Source organism: Solanum verrucosum, unplaced genomic scaffold (assembly GCF_900185275.1).
Source record: "Solanum verrucosum unplaced genomic scaffold, falcon-dt-bn FXZP01000049.1, whole genome shotgun sequence".
NCBI classification, from domain to species: Eukaryota; Viridiplantae; Streptophyta; class Magnoliopsida; order Solanales; family Solanaceae; genus Solanum; species Solanum verrucosum.
The window spans coordinates 10,028,697-10,049,677 of NW_026020221.1; the positions used below are offsets into that span (position 1 = coordinate 10,028,697).

The window sequence follows — 20,981 nt, forward strand, 5'->3', positions numbered from 1 at the left end:
TTTTAATACAAGATTCAATTATTGTTGAAGAGTGGAAACACTATAACAAATTCGAAGTTGAAAGTTCTGAGCAACTAGAGATGTTTTCAAGATGATCAAGGTGAGCTGACTAGCAAACGAAAGCAGTCAATCTCAAGCTAAAATTAGCTTCAAACATGACAACAACGGGAGCAACTATCCTCAAAGCCAATGCCACAAATCAACAACCATTAAAAAAAATCATAAACTTTCTTTTGTTTCTTTTCTAAAATAGGAAAATGTTCCTTATATAAAAGGCATCTTGAAGACTTTTGTTAATATTATTGCAAGAAAAAGAAAAAATAAAAAAATTATATGCATTGTTTCTCCTATGATAAACATTTTCTAGTGTGAGTCAATTATTTTTATTTTTTAACTAGGATAAATATTTCCTAATATAAGACATTTAAAAAAAATAAAAAAAAATGTTATGGTGATTGTATTTGATGATTTAGATTAGCAGGACCCTCCTACATAATGAGATTAGCAGGACCCTCCTACATAATGAAATTTAGTTTAGCAGGACCCTCTTACATAATGAGATTTAAATTAGCTGGACCCTCATACATAATGAGATTAACAGGACCCTCATACATAATGAGATTTAGATTAGCAGGACCCTCATACATAATAGGATTAGCAAGACCCTCCTACATAATTAAATTTAGATTAACAGGACCCTCCTACATAATGGAATTAGCAGGACCCTGCTACACAATGAGATTTAGATTAGCAGGACCCTCCTATATAATGGGATTAGCAGGACCCTCCTAAACAATGGGAAGTAGAGTAGCAGGACCATCATAAACAATGAGAATTAGCGTAGCATGACCCTCATAAACAATGAGAATTAGAGTAGTAGGATCCTCCTAAACAATGGGAAGTAGAGTAGCAGGACCCTCATAAAAAATGGGAAGTAAAGTAGCAAGACCCTCCTAAACAATGGGAATTAGCAAAGCAGGACCCTCATAAACAATGGGAATTAGCGTAGCAGGACCCTCATAAACAATGAGAATTAGCGTAGTAGGACCCTCCTAAACAATAGGAAGTAGAGTAGTAGGACCCTCCTAAACAATGGGAATTAGCGTAGCAGGACCCTCCTAAACAATGAGAATTAGAATAGCAGGACCCTCCTAAAGAATGAGAATTAGCGTAACAGGACCCTCCTAAACAATGAGAATTAGCGTAGCAGAACCCTCCTAAACAATGGGAATTAGAGTAGTAGAACCTTCCTAAACAATGAGAATTAGCGTAGCAAGACCCTCCTAAACAATGAGAATTAGTGTAGCAGGACACTTATAAACAATGAGAATTAGAGTAGCAGGATCATCCTGGACAATGAGAATTAGAGTAGCAGGACCCTCCTGGACAATGAGAATTAGTATAGTAGGACCCTTCTGGACAATGGGAATTAGTGTAGCAGGACCCTCCTGGACAATGAGATTTAGTGTAGCAGGACCCTCCTACATAATAAGATTCAATTACTTTCTCCTAGGATAAACACTTCCTAGTCTGAGTTTATTATTTTATTTATTTATTTATTTATTTTAATTTGCTAATAACTCACAAATTTTTTTCAGTGAATACTGGGGCAAATTTTTTATTTATTTCTTTTGTTTGTGATGGTTTTCAGGTTTTTTTAAGTGACACATGAATTTGAAATTCAATAACAAAGTTTCAACTTTTTTCAGAATGATCAATCTCATGATAGCCAAAATCAACTTCTTCAATGCATATAGCAGCCTGACTTCCTGACATCTATTTCTATTCAGCTTCTGATCAAGAAAACATGCAGTCATTCAAGAGCATTTTCAAATTGTCATTTTGAAGAGCGCCAAAAACTCATCTTTAAGTGGCAAGTTAAGCATCAAATTCATTCAATATCAAGATACTCGCCAAAATCAAGATGGTATCTCAAATTCAAGACTCAAGAGAAGCTGCATAAATAAGAGCTTGTACTTTTATTTTCCTTTTGACTATTAGTTTTTTTTTTTTTATGTAAGGATAAGAGTCGCGACCTGGAGCCTCGATGGAACCTCACTTAACTTCCAACTCATCACCTTATCTCCTTGAACTACGCGTGACCTGATTCCCTTATAACCTGGGATATGTAGGATGTCCAAAACCATGACTTGATCGAACAAATTTTTCCTTCAAATACAAGTTTGGTCAAAACTTGTCACGGTATCTACTTCTTTGTTTGAAAACTCTTCGTGTTTCCAGTCAAAGAGGGGCAAACTGTAGACACGTAATTTTTGACGGAACCTAAAATTTTACACCATTTTTAGAGCTTAAATATTTTTACAAATCTAAATTAAATATTTTGATTTTTATCTTATTTTATTAAGTTTATTTCAAAATATTTGAAAACAACAAAAATAGAATCATTTTTTAAGGTAAGTTTTATTTTTAATTGTTAAAAATAAAATAAATGAAAAGTTACAAAAATATATATTTATTTTAATTTAGATTTAATAAATAAGCTAATGTTTCTTAATTTTTATATATATATATTAGCTATTTAGCTTTTCTTATAGTTTTCTTTTCAGTAATTTAAAATAGTTAGTTAAGATTTTTATATTTTTTATATTTTAAATATTTAATTATAAAAAATAAATATCCTACACTACCCATTTTCTTCACCTACCCCAACCACTCACAACACTCCACAACACCCATTAACCCCACTCTTCCTCACCCACCTACACCACATCTACACCTATATATATATATACATACATTACTACAATACACAGAGGACAGGACACACGTAGAGAACCCAAAAAAAAAGGATAATCAAAAAACCATCTACACATTTTCCTTTTCCTTCATACAAACACACACAGAACATACAATATACACACCCAACCCACCAAAAACAATTTGCAGATCGACATCAATAAAAACGCATCGCAAATACACTAAAAAAAAGAAGAAAAATAACACGCACCAAAACAATTTTTTTTCTCGGAAAACGCAAACACACGCAGACAACAAAAAAATAGGTTATATTTAGAGGCTCCGGTCAAAATTAAGGCTCTTTTTCAGATTCAAATTCTTTTCTTTAGGAAATTCTCTACGGATTAAGGTCCAACTCTAGCACTTTATCTTATTTATTTGGGTCTTACATAGAGTTATTTAAATGCATATGAAATACAGATTGAAATTTGATTGATTTAGTTTCATGGCTTGTTATTGTATTGTTTAATTTTTAGGAAAAAGTATGTAATTTATTTTGCATTGTTTGATCTTTAGGTGTTTTCTAGAATATTATTGTGAAAGATGAAAAAGAATTAGCTTAAGGTTGACGATTGAATATCAATAAAAAAGAGAGCTTTGTGTTTAACAACATTCACATTATATATATATCCTTAATAGGCTTCAAGGAATTTGCTAAGCTTGTGACAATAATCATAGGTATATATTAGGCTCTATTATACATTAGATGAGCAACAAGAATAATTAAATTTCATCTCAATTAAGAATGTGGTTCCACATCTTTTTGAGATACTTAAGAAACTCAAGGATGCGGTTACGCACCTTGGCCAAATTCAAGGATGCAGTTACGCACCTTGGCCAAATTATCTTAATAATTAATTTTGTTAATTCAAATCAAGAGGTGTAAATTGAGATTATTAGGTGTGATGTACTCGAGAGGGGAAGACAGTTATGTCTCCAAATGTCAAGACCAAGAATGCAGCGATGCATCTCGGGTGAGACTAATAAAATTTCACCAATAAAAATAAATAGGAGCAAGTCATGGCATGTAATCATATATCCAAAAAAATAATTTAAGATAAGTATAAGTCAATAAAAGCGACCGTGCTAGAATCACGGGACTCGAGGGATGCCTAATACCTTCCCATTGGTCAACAAAATTCCTTACACGAATTTCTAGTTTGCAGACCAAACAAAGAGTCATTTCTTTTGGTTAGGGATTAAACAAAAAGGTGACTTGGAACACCACAACTTAATTCCAAGTGGTGACTCTGAAAAAAATAAAATAATCCCTAAATCAATACCGTCACTTTAATTGGAAAAATCCTACTGCCATGCGCGAAAAAAAGGGTGTGACAATAATAGCATCTAAGTACTTTGTATTTCTGACTGGACCTTTATGATTACTCAAACTGTTGAATAATCAGCGAGAAAAGAGAAGTTGCATACAGTCTCGGAGAAGAAGGAATTAAAAATACCTTGAAGATGATGATGAATTTACCGTTAGAACTAGTGTTTTGAGCAATCTGAAGAGCATCTGAGTTGGTTGCTTACAAAAACACTAATATTGAACTTAATCATGCATTTGTTATACAAAAACAACCTACTTTAAGCCCACAATATTCACATATATGCACATTTGTGGACATTCTACTTGGTAACAAAAAATTATGTTATTGTTTGATCTTACAAAATAGCTAAATAATAATTATTCAGTGGTTTAAAGTTTATAATTAATAATCATCTACATCATATTGTGACGTTCAAGTTCACTGATGCTTAAAAAACACTTCATCCTCTTTATATATTTAGTAATTTCCATTCTTTTCTTGACTCGTTCATTCGAGTTTTATATTTCAAATACAAGGGATTCAATAATAGAAAATATCTTACCACGAATTGCAGATATGTCAAGTTCTTCTAGCTTATCAATTAAAGAAGTCATCCTCTTATCATGACTTTCAGTAAATTGTTTCATCACCTCCATTAAACCTTTAAGAACAGTCTCATTTTCATTTTCATCCTTAATTATTTTTTCTTTTTTTTTGCATCTACCTTTTTCGTTGACTTAGAAGACGATGCTTTAAAATTATTACCTTGTTTTTGAGATTGATGGGTTTCACCTTTTGGAGTTGTGAATGAACTTTGTGCTTGATACATTAGGTTCATTTTGAACAGTAAATGGATTTTGGTATTTCTCCAGTTGATACATTAGGTTTTTCTTGAGCAACTTGATCCTCTCTTGTGCCTGAAGCATCATTTACGTTGACAACAACAATAGAAATTTCACAGATGTGTCATTAGCAATTTCTTGAGCTTCTATTGTTTGTATTTCTTCAACAACATCTTTTAACCAATCGACAAACTGCCTAGTAGCTCTATCCTTGCCAAATCCCAATCAGCAAACAATGACCATTTTTTTAAGCTCATTGACTTGACATTTGGATCAACATAAGAAACAAGTAGATTAAGTAACTGACAATATTCCGAAGATAAAGATCATATTCACCTAGAAAATTCACTAATGATTTAAATAAATATAGATCACCTTTATCAAGTCATCCCAAGATTTTAGTACATCAACAAAGATACTTCTATCACTATATTGGTATCCTAAACCACTTCGAATCTTTAGTAACATTATGGTTGCATAACTCTTTTTTCATGATCTTATTTTGAAATCAACATGTGGTAGAGATTTCAATCCACAATTAAGATGATGATGATCATTTATGTAATGTTTCAGTTTTCTTATATATTCATGTCTAAATATTTCAGTATCTCCTCTCCAATCATTAACACACAAATTTTTTAATCCATGTACAAGAGTGAGTTCCTTTTCTGGATTTCATACCCGTCGAGACCAAGGTGCTAATTTTCTTGCTCTCTTTTTGGACTCGTTAGATATTGCAGCCGTGGAATAAGCCATTTCAATCTATAAAATTATAAATGAAAACAAGTAATATTAACTTACAACTTACTGGTAAATTATTTTAATTATAACCAAAAAAATTGTAACAAAACTAGACAGTTATGAAAAAAAAAAGTGAAGACATACACAAATTCACTACTTATGTTAAAAAAAATATATAGATATACATTGAGATTCACTATTTGTCTCTACAAACAACAATGTGAGACATATAAAAAAGATTGACTAGTCGTTTTCACAAAATTATTGAAGCTATTACATTTTACGGTAAACGAAAAATAAAAAGAAAAAGTGCATGAGTATAACAAGAGTAATCACATAGTTTAAAATTATAAAGATTTATTTTCAAATCTTTCATTCCGCATAGACTGAGTTAGTTCATCCCCCAAGTGATCCACTCAATAGATGCTTCAACAGTGTTAATACTTTCATATTCATGTTGATTCTCCATATGGAATTCCATATTCATATCTAAGGGGTCAACTTCCATTTCTCTTCTGATGAAATTGTGTATCAAACAACATGCACTAATAATTTTATTATGAATGTTAACCGAGTATCATGTAGGATTTCTAAGAATTCTCCAATGTCATTTTAATAGACCAAATTCTCTTTTAATAACATTACACGTCCTAGCATGCTCATATTAAAGAGCTCTTCTCAACATCGAGGTGATGGATTGTCACCCTGTGAATTCTTTAGCCATATCTATATCCTCGATAGGGAGACAGAAAATCATTTCCATTTATATATCCTCCATCGGATAGATAGTAGTTGCCTAAGAATGTAACTAATAATATAATTATCTTAAAATATTACTCCCCTGTCCCATTTTATGTGAGGTAGTTTGACTCGGCACAAAATTTAGGAAAGAAAGGTAGACTTTTAAAACTTGTGATCCAAAATGAATGATAGAAATTTGTGTGGCTGTAAATCATTTCATTAAGGGTATAATAGACATTTTATAGTCAAATTGTTACTTAATATAGAAATGTGTCATTCTTTTTGGGACTGACTAAAAAGGAAAGTAAGTCACATAATTGGGATAGAGGAAGTACTATTTTTCATATAATATAAATAGACAAGTGTTTGTGTATTTAACATATCTTGTGGTACTTTCAACCCATTTCTTCGTACAATAACATTTCGCAATTCGCGATCATCAATGGTTGATCCCTCCCAATCAGGTAATACATAAATGAAGTTGAGATTTGTATCACAAACCCCCAAGACATTAGTTATTGTATCTCCATTTCGTGCTCTGTATCTTCACTTATATATTGCTTCAACTCTAATGAAAATGTAAGTACCATCTAATGCACCATGATAACCCTTTAAGATAAATTCAACTCTAAATGCTAAAGGACAATTAAAAATAAAAACAATCTCATCATGATATTTCAAGTCTCTTTGTGGTAAATCAAATGTTAGATTGAAATTTACCTATATTAAACCATTTTCATTGATCATCAGTATCATCTTCGAGCACCGAATTAGGTTTAACAAGTAACATTGGAGTTAGTTTAAGAATAACTCTTAGACATTCATTAAATGTTCAACTTACACTTTATCCCGATCTAATATAATCAACTTTGACAAATCTATTCTTCTCTTGATAAGCCAAAATGTTTAAGAACATTGATAACTTTTCAGTACTCAACATATTTTTACTGTCAATCAACCCTACAATATTCTTGGCTAAGGAGGCTAAAATGTGAAAGACATTTCTGTCAATCCTAAATTTGTCAATACATATAATATCATTGTCACGAATGAGAACATTTAGATGAGACAAGATTTTAGGAATTCTAGCACTCATACAATATCGAATGACCCGTTTGTTTTCTTAATAACATATTGTAAATAGCCATAAAATCAAATAAGAGTAATATATGAATGCACCATAATCTCCTCAAGAATGATAAAACATTCAACATCGCACAATTGTTGAGGATCCATAGACACCTATTTTCCATTTAAAAATGGCAATATCATTATCAAATTGAATCATAGAAAAAAGAAATATCAACCATGTTACTTAACTATTTATTGCAGACACGTTAAATATGTATAGTAGGAAGGTGGTAGATGGTTTCGTACTAGAATGTTCAATTTTATAAAAAAAAATGGTAAGATGTCCTATTTTTGTTTGACTTCAATAACTAGAATACTAATTCTATTTTAGCACACTTCAAATATATATTCATTTCTTGCAGTTTTAGAAGCTAAAGAAACTAATTTTAATGAACCCCTTTTCAAAAAGCACGATTTTTGAACAAACAAAACAAAACCCTCATAAAAAATGAGTGTACTCAAACATCAACTTCACTAGAAAATATTGCAAAGATCTAGAATTTTATTCGTCTCTCGCCAGATTAACAAGAGGAGAATATAAGAGGAGGAAAAGAGGAAGAAAATAAATAAAAAAAGATAAGCCAAGTTTAGAGTTTCAAAGCTTCTAACTTCAAAGAAAGAACGCAAAATTGAAAGTTTTTTCAATCTATTTGCCTCTAGGAAGATGAAGAGTCATTTTAGATCTACAAATATGGAGAGATGATCTGGATGTTTATCTAAAAAGAAGTGGCGGAGAATGGTCTAAAATGCCCCTCTAATATTTGAATTGGTACAAAATTACCCTCCATCCATCTTTTGGTCATAAAATACCCATGACGTCCACCTTTTGGCTCAAAAATACCCTCGATGTTAATCCTTTGGCTCATATCCCTTATTTCTAATAGCCCCCTTAAAGTAAAATTATTAGATATTTATTTATTATATTGCTTAATGTGATTGGTCCAAATTTAAACCCTTCTCAAATAAATAATAAAAATGATATTTTTAAAATTTTATTTTTTTATAAAACCACTTATGATTTATATTTTGATCCTATATACTTGAAAATATAATTGATTTCATGATATCTTCCTATTGGTCTATTTTAAATCAACCCCCAATTTATTATAACGTAACCCAACTCATAAATGAGGATCCAACTAAAATACATACTTACCCCGACTAATTGTCCATCTAAAAAAATATTATTTTCATTAATATAAAATTTTATATAATTATCCAAATGTCTTGTTCATTTTCTCTTTTATTCCCTTTTTAATCTCTTATTCTTAATTAGGGTATCCGAGACTCAAATTTGAAATGAACTCACATGTCTATATTCTTTTAATTTGTATTATTATTATTATGGTGGAATGAGGGTGGTGATAAGAGAAATGATTATTTTATTCTTTTATTTTGAATTTTGGGTACATAAAAAAGAAACATGTAATATTCGTACATATTTGCTTAATTAAGTCATCTTTTATTGAACTAATTATTCTATATGAATGCATCATTATTTTCCTCCTTTTTTCTCTCTTGTTTGTCATAAATTGAAAAAAAAAATTAAAATTGGTTGACAACGTCCAAATAGAAATTTTTTTTGGAAGAGATAGAAAGTGAAGGGCCGGGGTGGGGGGAGTGTAGAGAGTAGATGCCTATTTTTTTAAATTTATTTTTAATTTACTATGAAATTCAAAATCAAGTCAATCATGTGAGCGTACATATTAAGTAATTTCTAATTATTTTAACGAAAAAAGGGTGTAAAATGCCCTTAAACCATTAGATTTAGTACAATATTTCCATCCATCCACCTACTAAGTATGATCCGTTAGACATAAGGATATTTTTGAGCCAAAAGGTTAACGACAAGGGCTTTTGGGACCCAAAGGTGGATGGAGGGTAGTTTTTTTACCAATTCAAATAGTTGAGGGACATTTTAAGTCCTTATATTTGATTGAGAGGGAAGGGTAAAGTTGTCAATTTATATTTTTATTCATGTATTATTTATTCAGATATAATTTATTTCATCTTCTACCCCGCATAAAATAATACATAGATTGACTTATAACTTATACATAAATTGGTTATGTGGTTTTCAAATTTTCTAATCATACATAGTATTATGTGTGTTGAATTTTATACCTTGACATAAAAATGCTATTAAACATGGTAAAACATATGCAACATTTTATACCTGAATAACTCAACCCTTATCCAGTAACCAAACGACCCCTTATAATATTAAAATTAACAAATAGTTACAACAGGTACAAATGGAATTTCTCCATCTTATTCCTCAAATCAAAACAAACAATTCTACTAATCCTAAGGAGGAATATTACAAAGTACTACATATTTTAATTATAATGCAATAATTAACTTAATTTACTTGCACTAATTGAGAGAACACTCACGAGGAAACCCTTGAGGAAAACGTTTAATATCATTACAATAATTATAAATCATGTAATTATTTTGCACCCATTTAATCCTTGATTGGCCTGTTATGTCCAAGTTTTCACTTAGCCAAGAATTTTGTGTAGTGGAATTGCAAGAAGAAGAAGTTGAAGTTGAAGACCATACACAAGCTTGTGCATTGAAATTTGTATATGAAGCAATAAATGGGGCTTTAGTCCAATCAGTTTTGACAAGTCCACCTCTTGTAGCCCAATCATCTGCATTCCATAAACTTGAGTATATCCACATTGGTTGTGACTTTGGATAGGGGATACCACTTGCTTCCATATTCTTGAATTGCCTAATTGGTGTCCCATCTACTGAAAATCTGATTTTTTTTTGTTTAATAAAATGGGGGAAAAGATTAGTAATTAGTAATCAACATGTAAGGACAAATTAATTAAGTTCGAGAAAAGTACTTATAATCAGTATTTAAAAAGACGGGGGCGAAGGGGATGTTTTACGTAGAAAAGTACTTATAATCAGTGTTTCAAAAGACAGGGGCGGGGAGGTATTTTATACAAAAAGGTACTTACTATAACCAGCATTTCAAAAGGCAACTTATTATAACCGGTGTTTCAAAAGGTGGGGCGGGGGGAGGTGTTTTATATAGAAAAGTACTTATAATTAGTATTTCAAAAGTTTGGGGGGGGGGGGGGGAGTTGTTTTATGCGAAAAGGTACTTATTATAACCAGTGTTTCAAAAGGCGGAACGGTGGAAGTATTTTATGCAGAAAAGTACTTATAACCAGTGTTTCAAACGACGAGGCGGGGAGGTGTTTTACGCAGCACTGAGAGAGGCATAAGAATAGAAATATGAAGCGTAAGTCTCATAAATATATAAGCCTATATCTGATGTATTTTTAATTTTATAGCAAAAACTTTTAAAACAATAAAAAAAATTGACATACAAATGGTAGCTTTATGGATCTTATGCCTATGGATCTACACCTTTCATTTTTGTGTAGAAACTTTTTTTTATACTCTCCCCTCGAAAATGCGTTTGAAAACACGGGGTATAATTACATAGTATATTCTCAAGTAATTAATATCTCAGATGGTCATTCAACTATTTACTTTTCTCTCAGAAAGTCACTCAACTATCCACTCTTCTCTCAGAAAGTCACTCAACTTTGAATTTTAACTCAAAAGTCACTCAAACTGTCAATTGTTTTCTTAGAAAGTCACTCAACCTATTTAATTGATATTTTAATTAAAATTTCTTAATATAATTTTTTTAATTTAGAATCCAATTTATTTATTTTTAAAAAAAATCATTTAAAACATTTAGTGACCCGCCTCACTAGACTCGACCCGTTAAAAATATAATATGGATCCATTTTATTTTACCCATTCTCCTACCTTATTCCACTCTCTTCTCTGACTATTTCTCCTCCTTTTTTTTTTGCTGGTTCTCCATTGCTGCCTTTTCTTCTTCTTTTAGTTGAGCTTTAATTAGGTATCTCAATTTCTAGTATATGAAACTAAAGGAATCTAATGCATGGATTCGGATTGGCACAAATTTATTTCGATTTGTATTTTAGAGTATTGTTTCGATATACGAATATTTGTTCGGAAACTAAGGAGTCCCTTTGATTACATCTTCCTCGGCAAATAATTCTCACAACACTAAAAAGAGGTGAATGTGGTCTGAAGAGAAACATGTAAAAGCAAGTTTAATTACTTAAGGCTCTATGGAGATTCTAGTTCATATGATTCTTCCAACCAAAAAGCAAATTATTACAAGTTAAGAATTGAACATGGCCAAAGCACAGATAAAAATCTGATTATCATATTCTTTTAATTTGATTTTTTTAAATCAGATTTCTTTAGTTTCCTACATAATATAGAACTTGAAATTGAAGAATTAAAGGAGAAATGGGTCATAATTAAAACCTATAGGAACTAATTATTACATTATAATTTTGTATATAACATCTGTAGGATTTTTATCAAACTTTATAGATAAAGAGGAAGAAGAGGCAGCAATGGAGAACCAGAAGAAAAAAAAACGCAAAGGAGAAAAGGAGAAAGAGTCTGAGAAGAGAGGGAATAAGGTAGGAGAATGGGTAAAATAAAATGGGTCAATATTATTTTTTTAACGGGTTGGGTGATCAAGTGAGACGGGTCACTAAATGGTTTAACTAGTATTTTTTATTATTTTTAAAATTTTGGATTTTAAATTAAAAAAATATATCAGCAAATTTTAATTTAAATATCAATTAAATAGGTTGAGTGACTTTCTGAGAGAACAATTGATAGTTGAGTGACTTTTGAGTTAAAATTCAAAGTTGGGTGACTTTCTGAGAGAATAGTGGATAGTTGAGTGACTTTTGAGTTAAAATACAAAGTTAAGTGACTTTCTGAGAGAAAAGTAGATAGTTGAGTGACCATCTGAGATATTAACTCTATATTCTCTCATTTCTCAATCATTTTGCTTTATTGCTTTAATTTTTTACTCTATTTTTCTTTCTCCATTAATTGATAGTAGTATATCCAGCAATCCCTTAAATTTCAATTTTTGATTCAAATTATTGTGAATAAGCACTAAATCCAAAAACTTTAATCAAAATTAGTTACAGTAGAGTTGTTTTTGAATAATCAAGAAAGGTAAATCTTAGGTGGAAAAATAAAACTAATTAATCACCACTATAAATTACGTGAAACCTTCCAATATTATTAGTACTACACTAACTAATAATGAAGTTTATCAATATAAGAAAGGTAGGTAAGAAAATATCAATACTAAGTAAATGTCCAAAATAGAAGTTAATAAAATGCACGTAAGTGAAATATAATAATTGTCTTGCTTCGGTCTATATGACATATTTTTTCTTTTTAGTTCGTTAAAAATATGTTATATTTTTATAATTAGCAATAACTTGACTTTAAAATTCTTTTTTATCCTCAATGAAATGATTTATAGTCATATCAATATTTAAAATTTATTTAGATAAAAAAAATTTTAAAAAAAACTTTTCTTTAATTTTATATTAAATCAAATAATATCATATAAATTTGAGACAGACAATAGGAACTACTTACATGATGCTTTGAGGATTCCAAAGAATAGAATATGTATGAAAGTCCTTAGTGGGGTCAAACCAAAGATAAAATTGCTGCTCTCTATCTCCCTTTCCTTGTGTGAATACATTTGTATGAAGAATATATGGGTCACCACTCAAATTCCCAAGAAACTCAAAGTCAATCTCATCATGACTTGATCCTATTGAAGATAGCTGCATTTTGTAATCCATACCAATTAAAAATCAACTTATAAAATATATTAACATCTAATCAAATCATCACCATTCATTCAATTAATATAAAACTTAGCTATATACACCATAAAGAATTTCATATTATCAGGTCATCGCTGTTTAAGATTATGAGTGTCATATTTTAGAAGGCATACCAAAAAATATTTTTTGGTCTATAGAATTAATGACCTGAGGGTGACGATGTGTATACTCACAAAATCATAATATAACATGTAGTAACGATGAAAAAAAATGACTTACATAATATGTTGTAACAGTACCAGCAGAGTTACCAGGCACAAGTTTGATTTTCAAATCGATCTTTCCAAACAAATACTGATTTTTGGATCGAAAACCAGAGCCAGAGGCTTTATCGAGGGAAAGGGTCATAAGTTGTCCATTTTCGAGTATTTTAGCGCGGCCATCACCCCATGTAATATCAAAATCTTGGTTGAAATTTCCAGCCAAAGCCACCACCAAGAACAAGAAACTCAGAATCAAGAAAAATAAGAAAGTAGTCTTCATGGTGTAGGTGTTTTTGAATATTGCATGAACACAATTAGGCTTTATATAGAATTATAGATGGAGGACCTTGAGATATATATGAGGTGTGGGGACTAGTTTGTGTGGGGGTTGGTGAGTTTTCTTTTGTATATGTCTCATTTTGGCCCCTACAACTAGAGATCAATACTATAACACTACTAGAAAAATAAAATAAGCTACAAATTTATCGATAATCCATCACGAATTCATAACTATATGAAATTAGCATGGCATTATTATTTAGCAAGCTACAAAATTTTGTACATTGTCAATTTCTTGTTTTCTAGTAGCCTAAGTAGTGTTTCATTAAGAAATCATACATTACTATGTTACTCTTTAGTATATTTTTTTGTACATGTATTTAACTCCTTATAGCAAGCATATATGATACTTGATAGGATAACTTTAAGAAAGAGTAATCAAATATTTTTTTCATTCCAATTTATTTGGCACTATTTGGTGGAACGCATAATTTAAGAGGTGAAAAAAGACTCATAAAATTGAAATAAAAAAATTATCAAGAAAATAGAATTATATATTTTTTAAATGAAACAAAAAATAAATTCAGATAAACAAATTGAAATAACTAGAAGTACTTAACAAATCATATTTTATTATTTCTCATCCCAATTATTATATTCCCAATTTCTCTCTCTATATATGATGATGATGATAAGCATTCCACGAAAGACCTTTACGAGCTAGCAACATGAATGTTCATAATTTATTATTTCCACAACGAATTATAATGTTTAATTAATTGAAGCTATTAGTAATAATTCAAGGATTAAAGTTGAAATCTTGGAATATAGTGCCAACGTATTCATAACTTATCTACATGCATGCATAAGTGAAAAAAACAACAACCAAAAATCAAGTTGATTAATTGGATCGCGTGTCATCATTATCTTTAATCATCATTATGATATTCTCTCCGTTCAATTTTAATTGTCATGGTTTTTTTGTTAGAGTCAAATGATAAGAATTTTGACTAACATTTTACGATGTATTTTTTTATCATATTAATATGCGAAAAATTGTAATTTATAGTACTTTTCATATATTTTTTGTTTAAAATATCAAATTAATGTAATCTAATTTCACTTTGAGAATTAGTTAAATTGACTTTCGAAAAGAGTAATATGACAATTAAAAGTGGACGGGGAGTATATATACAACATTACGGATATCAAACTTCGGATGGGAAATTAAAAAAAACAATTACAATTAACTTTAACGAGACTCTAACATTTAGGACATCTCTAACTCAATCCTCTATTTGACTATTTTCTTCTCCAAATATAGGAAATCTTTTTCGTGATGACATAATTAAATTATTTTTTTGTTTTTGTTTATCTTATTTTTTATTCTTTAAAAAAGAATGTCACTTTCTATATTTACGCTTAACATTCTATGCCACGAGATTCAAAGGACATTTGATACATAATTACATATAAAACCATAAAATTCAAAAATCTCCTCTCTACTAAATCAAATTAAGACAGAAAATTAAAATAAAAGGAATATAATACGAACGAATTAACTTGTATCCTTATGTATATTAAAAAGAAAAAAAAGGTTTGGAGGGTTGATGTACTTAGGAAAAAAATGCAGACTTGAGAATTAGGTAGATATTAATTAAGTTGACTTGGATTTGGAGAAACAAAGAAAAGGTACCATTTGACAGCTAATATTTCTACGATGTTGAAAGTATCCTGCTACGACAAAAGAGACATTTAGTAATAATATATATATTTTTTTATGATACTATTTATCGTTATAAGAATATTTGATGACAATTGGTTAAAATAAAAAATAAAAAATTGATGACAATTAAATTAATGTCATTATATTCAAAGTTACTAAAGTCTAACCATATTTATATAGAATATTTGATTATAAATACTTATATTTATCATTATCACTAAATATAATAATATAACGATAATTATATTAGTTTGTTTAGTATTTTTCCTTTGGGGATGATGTGTGTAGAATTAGATGTTTGGCCACCTTCCACTTCCACTTCCACAGCTGTATGATGTCTACCATTCTTTTGTTAATTTGAACTCATTGGAAGATTCCATATGCATCAACTCAAGATATATTTTATTATTTTAGGAAGAAAAAAAAAAGAGCGTTCATGTTTATTTTTATTTTCTAGAAGAATAAATAAAATCTAAGATATTTTTATCATGATATTATCCTTATTCCCCCCCCCCCCCTTTAATTCGTTATTATATTGGGTTAATATAATATATTCGACCATCAGAGGTGGAGCCAAGATTAAGAGTTTGGAGTTCTAATTTCTTTTTAGAACCATCAATTAATTTTTTTAGGGGTTCACAAATTAAATATACATATATTTAATTAATTTTCTAGTACAAATATAGGATATACAGAAAAGCTACTGGTTCGTCCGAACCCATGAACCCCCACATAACTCCGCCTCTGTCGACCACAAAGGTAAGGGTAGAGCTAGAAGTGATCATATACAAGCTCATTGAATTCAATAATTTTTGTTTAAATAATGTATTTAGGTTAAGAAAGTCATTAAATACTACTACAAATATTAAATTTAGAACTCAATCAAGAATAATTGAAGTTGTAATTCTAAAATTTATCTGAACTTATAAAAATTAAATTCTAACTCTGCCTTTGTACAAAAGGTGATCTCACACCAACCGGAGGTTCAATTTAATTGATTGTTACTACAATACAACAAATTCGTAGGTAGTATTCAAAGCACTCTACCAATTGTCTTTTGAAAGTTAGTTGGCCGGAAAATCATTTAACTTTTTTTTAATCGTGGTGTTCGGATCAACTTCGTGCATTTTGATTTATTTTATGAGATATCTGTCACTTTTCACCAGTAACAAATATCAGGTAACTCTGTCCACGGAAGAAAAAATATTACGCTTTATTAGTTATGAAGTTGTATTTGGGATTTGGAAAACACCCAAAAACTTGTTTTCACTTTTCTTTTTTCATTTTAAACTTATTTATTTTCAAAAAACTCATAAACTTTTTATTACCAAGAATATATGCTAAGCTTGGACACCAACTTTTTCTACACAAGGTTGGAGTACCAAGATTGGACCATTTCAACAATCTTAGAGAAGAGTTGTCTTGTTATTCTTTGAGAAAAGAACGATATATAGTTAGGTGATTTATTGGATCGATATTTATATTTTAATTTTTAAATTTAATATCGATAATATAATGCTAAGGAAAAACTTGTTATTCTTAACTCTTGGGCTCAAGATCTTCTATATAACTTAAGTGACACAGTGAAACCTTTGCGTTTTCTTCTAGTAATTGAGTTTTTCTCGGATATCATTCATCCCATGGGAATTCTCTATATGCTCTATCTATATAATTAGTGGCGTTAATATCATGGATGGATGTCACCCACTTTTGATTTTACTGCCCTAAAATTACCTAATTATTATTGCAACAAAAAATCATTTATGTGAGTATTACTAAAGTTACTACACTATATTTTGAAATAAATAAAAAAGTCATTTCATTATGTCTAAATATCAAAGAAAGTCAGTACCAAACAATAAAAAAGACATTTTATCTGATAATTAGATAAAGTTTGAATGAATTTTTCGTTACGAAACAAACATTCTTTAGCGAGTTCATGTGATATTAAGACAAAGTTGAATGATTTTTTTGTTATAGAATTTTTTTATTGATTTCTGTAATACTTATCCCAAATTGAGTCATATTTCTATTACAAAACATAGTTTAAGGACTTTAATGTCGTGATTAAAAAAGTTGAATCATAATTCGTAAATTAATCTAATTTAATGTTGTAAAAGTGTATGTAATTCACTGTAATTCCTTCTTTTAGAGTATAGCCTCTCTCAGGTTAGCGATAAGAGTACACTGGCCAGTGTGATAGCGGACGAACTAAGAATTTCGTGCTTAGAAGGAAGCGTGCAAGTGAGTGAACGCATCACTAGTCAAGCTAGTCACTTGAAACATAGGGGTATTCAATCCCCGAGCTTACGGGCCTTGAGAACCGACTTCAAATTTGCTCCTTAGATAGTGAATAGTAAAGAAGGATAGGATTTCAAGTTTAGAAATTTCACTTAGCTTCCGCGTCCCAACTCGCCGAAGTTACCACCTATGATTGAAATGTTAATATGATTGATTTTTAAGTACCTTCGGTTTTTTTTTATATACTCTATATAATAAATATTAAAATCTTTTCTAGTAAAAAAAAGAGACTTATTTGAACGGGGTCTATTTTTAGCCCATTATTCTTCTTTTTTGTATCCAGCTGGAAACAACAACCATGCAATATCCCAAATAAAAGAGAAACTAGATTAATTTTCCCCACTCTGTGCAACATTTTATGTCTTTTGCTAAAAATATTAGGATAATAAAAACATCGTCTACTTTCAATTTTAAGATTGTAAATTTAAATTATCCAGAAATTAAAAAATGTAAGAGCGTCTAAAGAGGGGTGAAAACAATTGTGCATTTTCAAGTCAAAGTGATTTTTTATGTAATGAAGAAACAAAAAGAAATATAATTTTCAAGTTGATATGAATATAATAAAATATTATTTTTACGTAACAAAAAGAAAACAATTTTTGTGATATATATGAAGTTAATACTTGGGTGACCTATAAATTTACTCAATGCGTTTGGCAGGATGTTAGGGAAATGAGAAAAGATGAACTTTGATCTAATGATTGGCTTTTTTGTTTGTTTCCCATTTGGCGTAAGGTACTCGCATTGGAGCTTAATCAAATTTGAATTAGTGTAGTAAAGTTTCATAATGGGGTAAATTGATCGCTTCCTAACAAAGGTGATTCTGTACTCAAGGAAACTCGAACCCGAAATTAAAACCTCTAGTTAAAGATGAAAGAGTATTTATTACTCCACCACAATCATGTTGGTAATGATTGGCTTTCTCTTGGCAGCCACAAGGGAAAAAACTTCCTTTTACTCAATTCGTTTCTATTTGTTTGACCTACTTTCTTTTTATTTTCAGCAACTTTTAAATTTTTAACTTTTCACGTGACATATTTAAGGTCACTAGATTAAAAGACATTTCGGTACATTTAACATATCTTTAATTTTAGACTATAAGATTCAAAAATCTTCTTTATTTTCTTAAACTCACGTCAAGTCAAAGTAGGCCAAACGAATTGAAACGGAGAACAACATTTTCATTGGATAATTTCACTTTTACACTCTTTATGTACTTGACAATTACCAGAATATTCCTCAAGTCTTAAAAATTTACAGCGAAATCCTCTTATTTGATTTTATGTTGAAATCCGACTGAATTTAAATTCGCGTCTAAAAGTCTCACATTAAAAGGTAAAGTGTTTCCTAACAAAGACAACTCCATATAAAATCCTCTTATTTGTGTGCAATATAATATTAACTCACAACTTGAGAAGGCATATTGCAATAGCAAGAAAGCTCAAAGAATTGGGAGAGGCTCAAACAATTTCACTAAGAAAATATTTTATATCATTTCATTACAACATTTTTTTTTGTCATTTTTTGTGAAAGATAACATAGGCTTTCATTCTCTCTTGGTCTTCACTGATAATTAAGACAAACTTGGGAAGAAAAAAAAAAAAGGCAGTATAGCAATGACATTTTCAAGATTGTAGGGACCTCTTTCGTTGGAGTACTAAAGCATTCATGGCAATTGCATTTTAATTCGTACAAGCAGTGTCAGTCTATTATTACGATCTAATTTCTAGGTGATTTGAATTTTGTAAAATAGGGATTTTAAGATTTTTGACTTGTAACTGTGAGTTCCATTTCATACACCCTTTAAATGATGGGACTTACATGTCAAAGATGTACAATCAAATACTCCCGTTCTCTTAATTTAAGTGTCTTAGTTAATCGAACACAAAGTTTAAGAAATAAATAAAAAATTAAATCATATGGTCTTAAACTTATTATATATATAGAATGTCTTAAATAAAGAAAGAAACACTCGTTCTAAAACAAGTTAAAATGAAAAGTAAGAAACTAAAAGAATTAAAACGAAGAGAGTAGTAATAGAAAAGGAAGTGTTGCTATCGTGCAAGTAGGCATTATTTTTTGGAAAATCAATTTAACTATAATAGCGACCAATAAATGGAAGATTAGAATCGCATATTTGGACTTTGGATAAGTATTTGGCTTCCATCTGATTCATAGTACTTGTAATGATCTATTAAGGTAAAACTATTACTGGTGTGACACAAATCTGATTTGGACCATAGGAACCTATAATATATACACGTTCCAAGTGTTTTATTCCAAACACAAGATAAAAGTTGCTTGTTTCCAGAGTAGTAGTAAGAGTATCCAATACAAACTAAAGATTTACGTCTTAAAAGTTAGAAATTTGATCATAGAACCAATTATTAAATGTATAATACATAAACCTGACCTTAGTTGACATTCATACCTCCGACTTTGTGTGTGTACAAGTAGGTATGTAAACTTGTATAAAGTTGAACAAATAGACACACATCCTATGCAACATAATACATGTAAGATGCAGATTGTCTTGTAAGTGTCTACATGTTCAACTTTATACAAGTTTACGTACCTACTTGTGTGACAAAGTTGGAGCACATAAATAACAATTGAGGGCTTGGGGCCAAGTTAAAAGACACATATATATGCTCAGTTGTCCTAAGCTTAGCACAACTTGACACCCAAATCTAGTGGAAACTCTGTTGGAATTGAGTGCAACTCTTTTACATTCTTCAGCTCACCACAAGACAACAATATCTGACTTCTCCACATTGAAGAATCACACAAACCTCCTTTTGAGAGATGAAAATCCAAAGTTTTCCACCTATCACACAACCCACTTGAACAAACTGGATAGTAATGTAAAACACACGTTAATCAAGATTCAATTTTCTATAATAAAGTTCACCAGTTTCACTAATAACAAATTTCTGAATGATAATCAAATTAATATGTATCTCCTCTTTCTTATATTGCATGTTTAGTGTGCTAGCTCTGCACAGCCATACACTAGAAGGAATTGCAAAAACAATTCTTGTCAACTCAAGCAAGGTAAACACACCTTCATGGATCTGCTGTGAACTGACAGAAATGGAACACTTGCTAAAGGAGAAGGACTAGAACCTGAAGTGAGGGCAGCAAGTTGATAAATGAAAATCAGCATATGAGGTGCACAATTATTTTGCTACATAACATATAGATTGCAC

At 30.2% G+C, this 20,981-nt stretch overlaps 2 protein-coding genes across 2 annotated transcripts in view; both read right to left on the reverse strand.

Annotated features, from left to right (window-relative positions):
• Window positions 1-20,981, reverse strand: part of LOC125831174 (ethanolamine-phosphate cytidylyltransferase-like) — a 912,135-nt gene that overhangs the window by 49,620 nt on the left and 841,534 nt on the right. The window lies entirely within an intron of this gene.
• Window positions 9,665-13,759, reverse strand: LOC125831185 (probable xyloglucan endotransglucosylase/hydrolase protein 23). The gene is made up of 3 exons (XM_049510373.1): window positions 13,483-13,759; window positions 13,007-13,200; window positions 9,665-10,289 (listed from the first exon to the last, which is right to left on the reverse strand). Exons 1-3 carry the CDS (start codon window positions 13,744-13,746, stop codon window positions 9,899-9,901), a joined length of 849 nt encoding a protein of 282 aa, XP_049366330.1. The 5' UTR covers window positions 13,747-13,759; the 3' UTR covers window positions 9,665-9,898.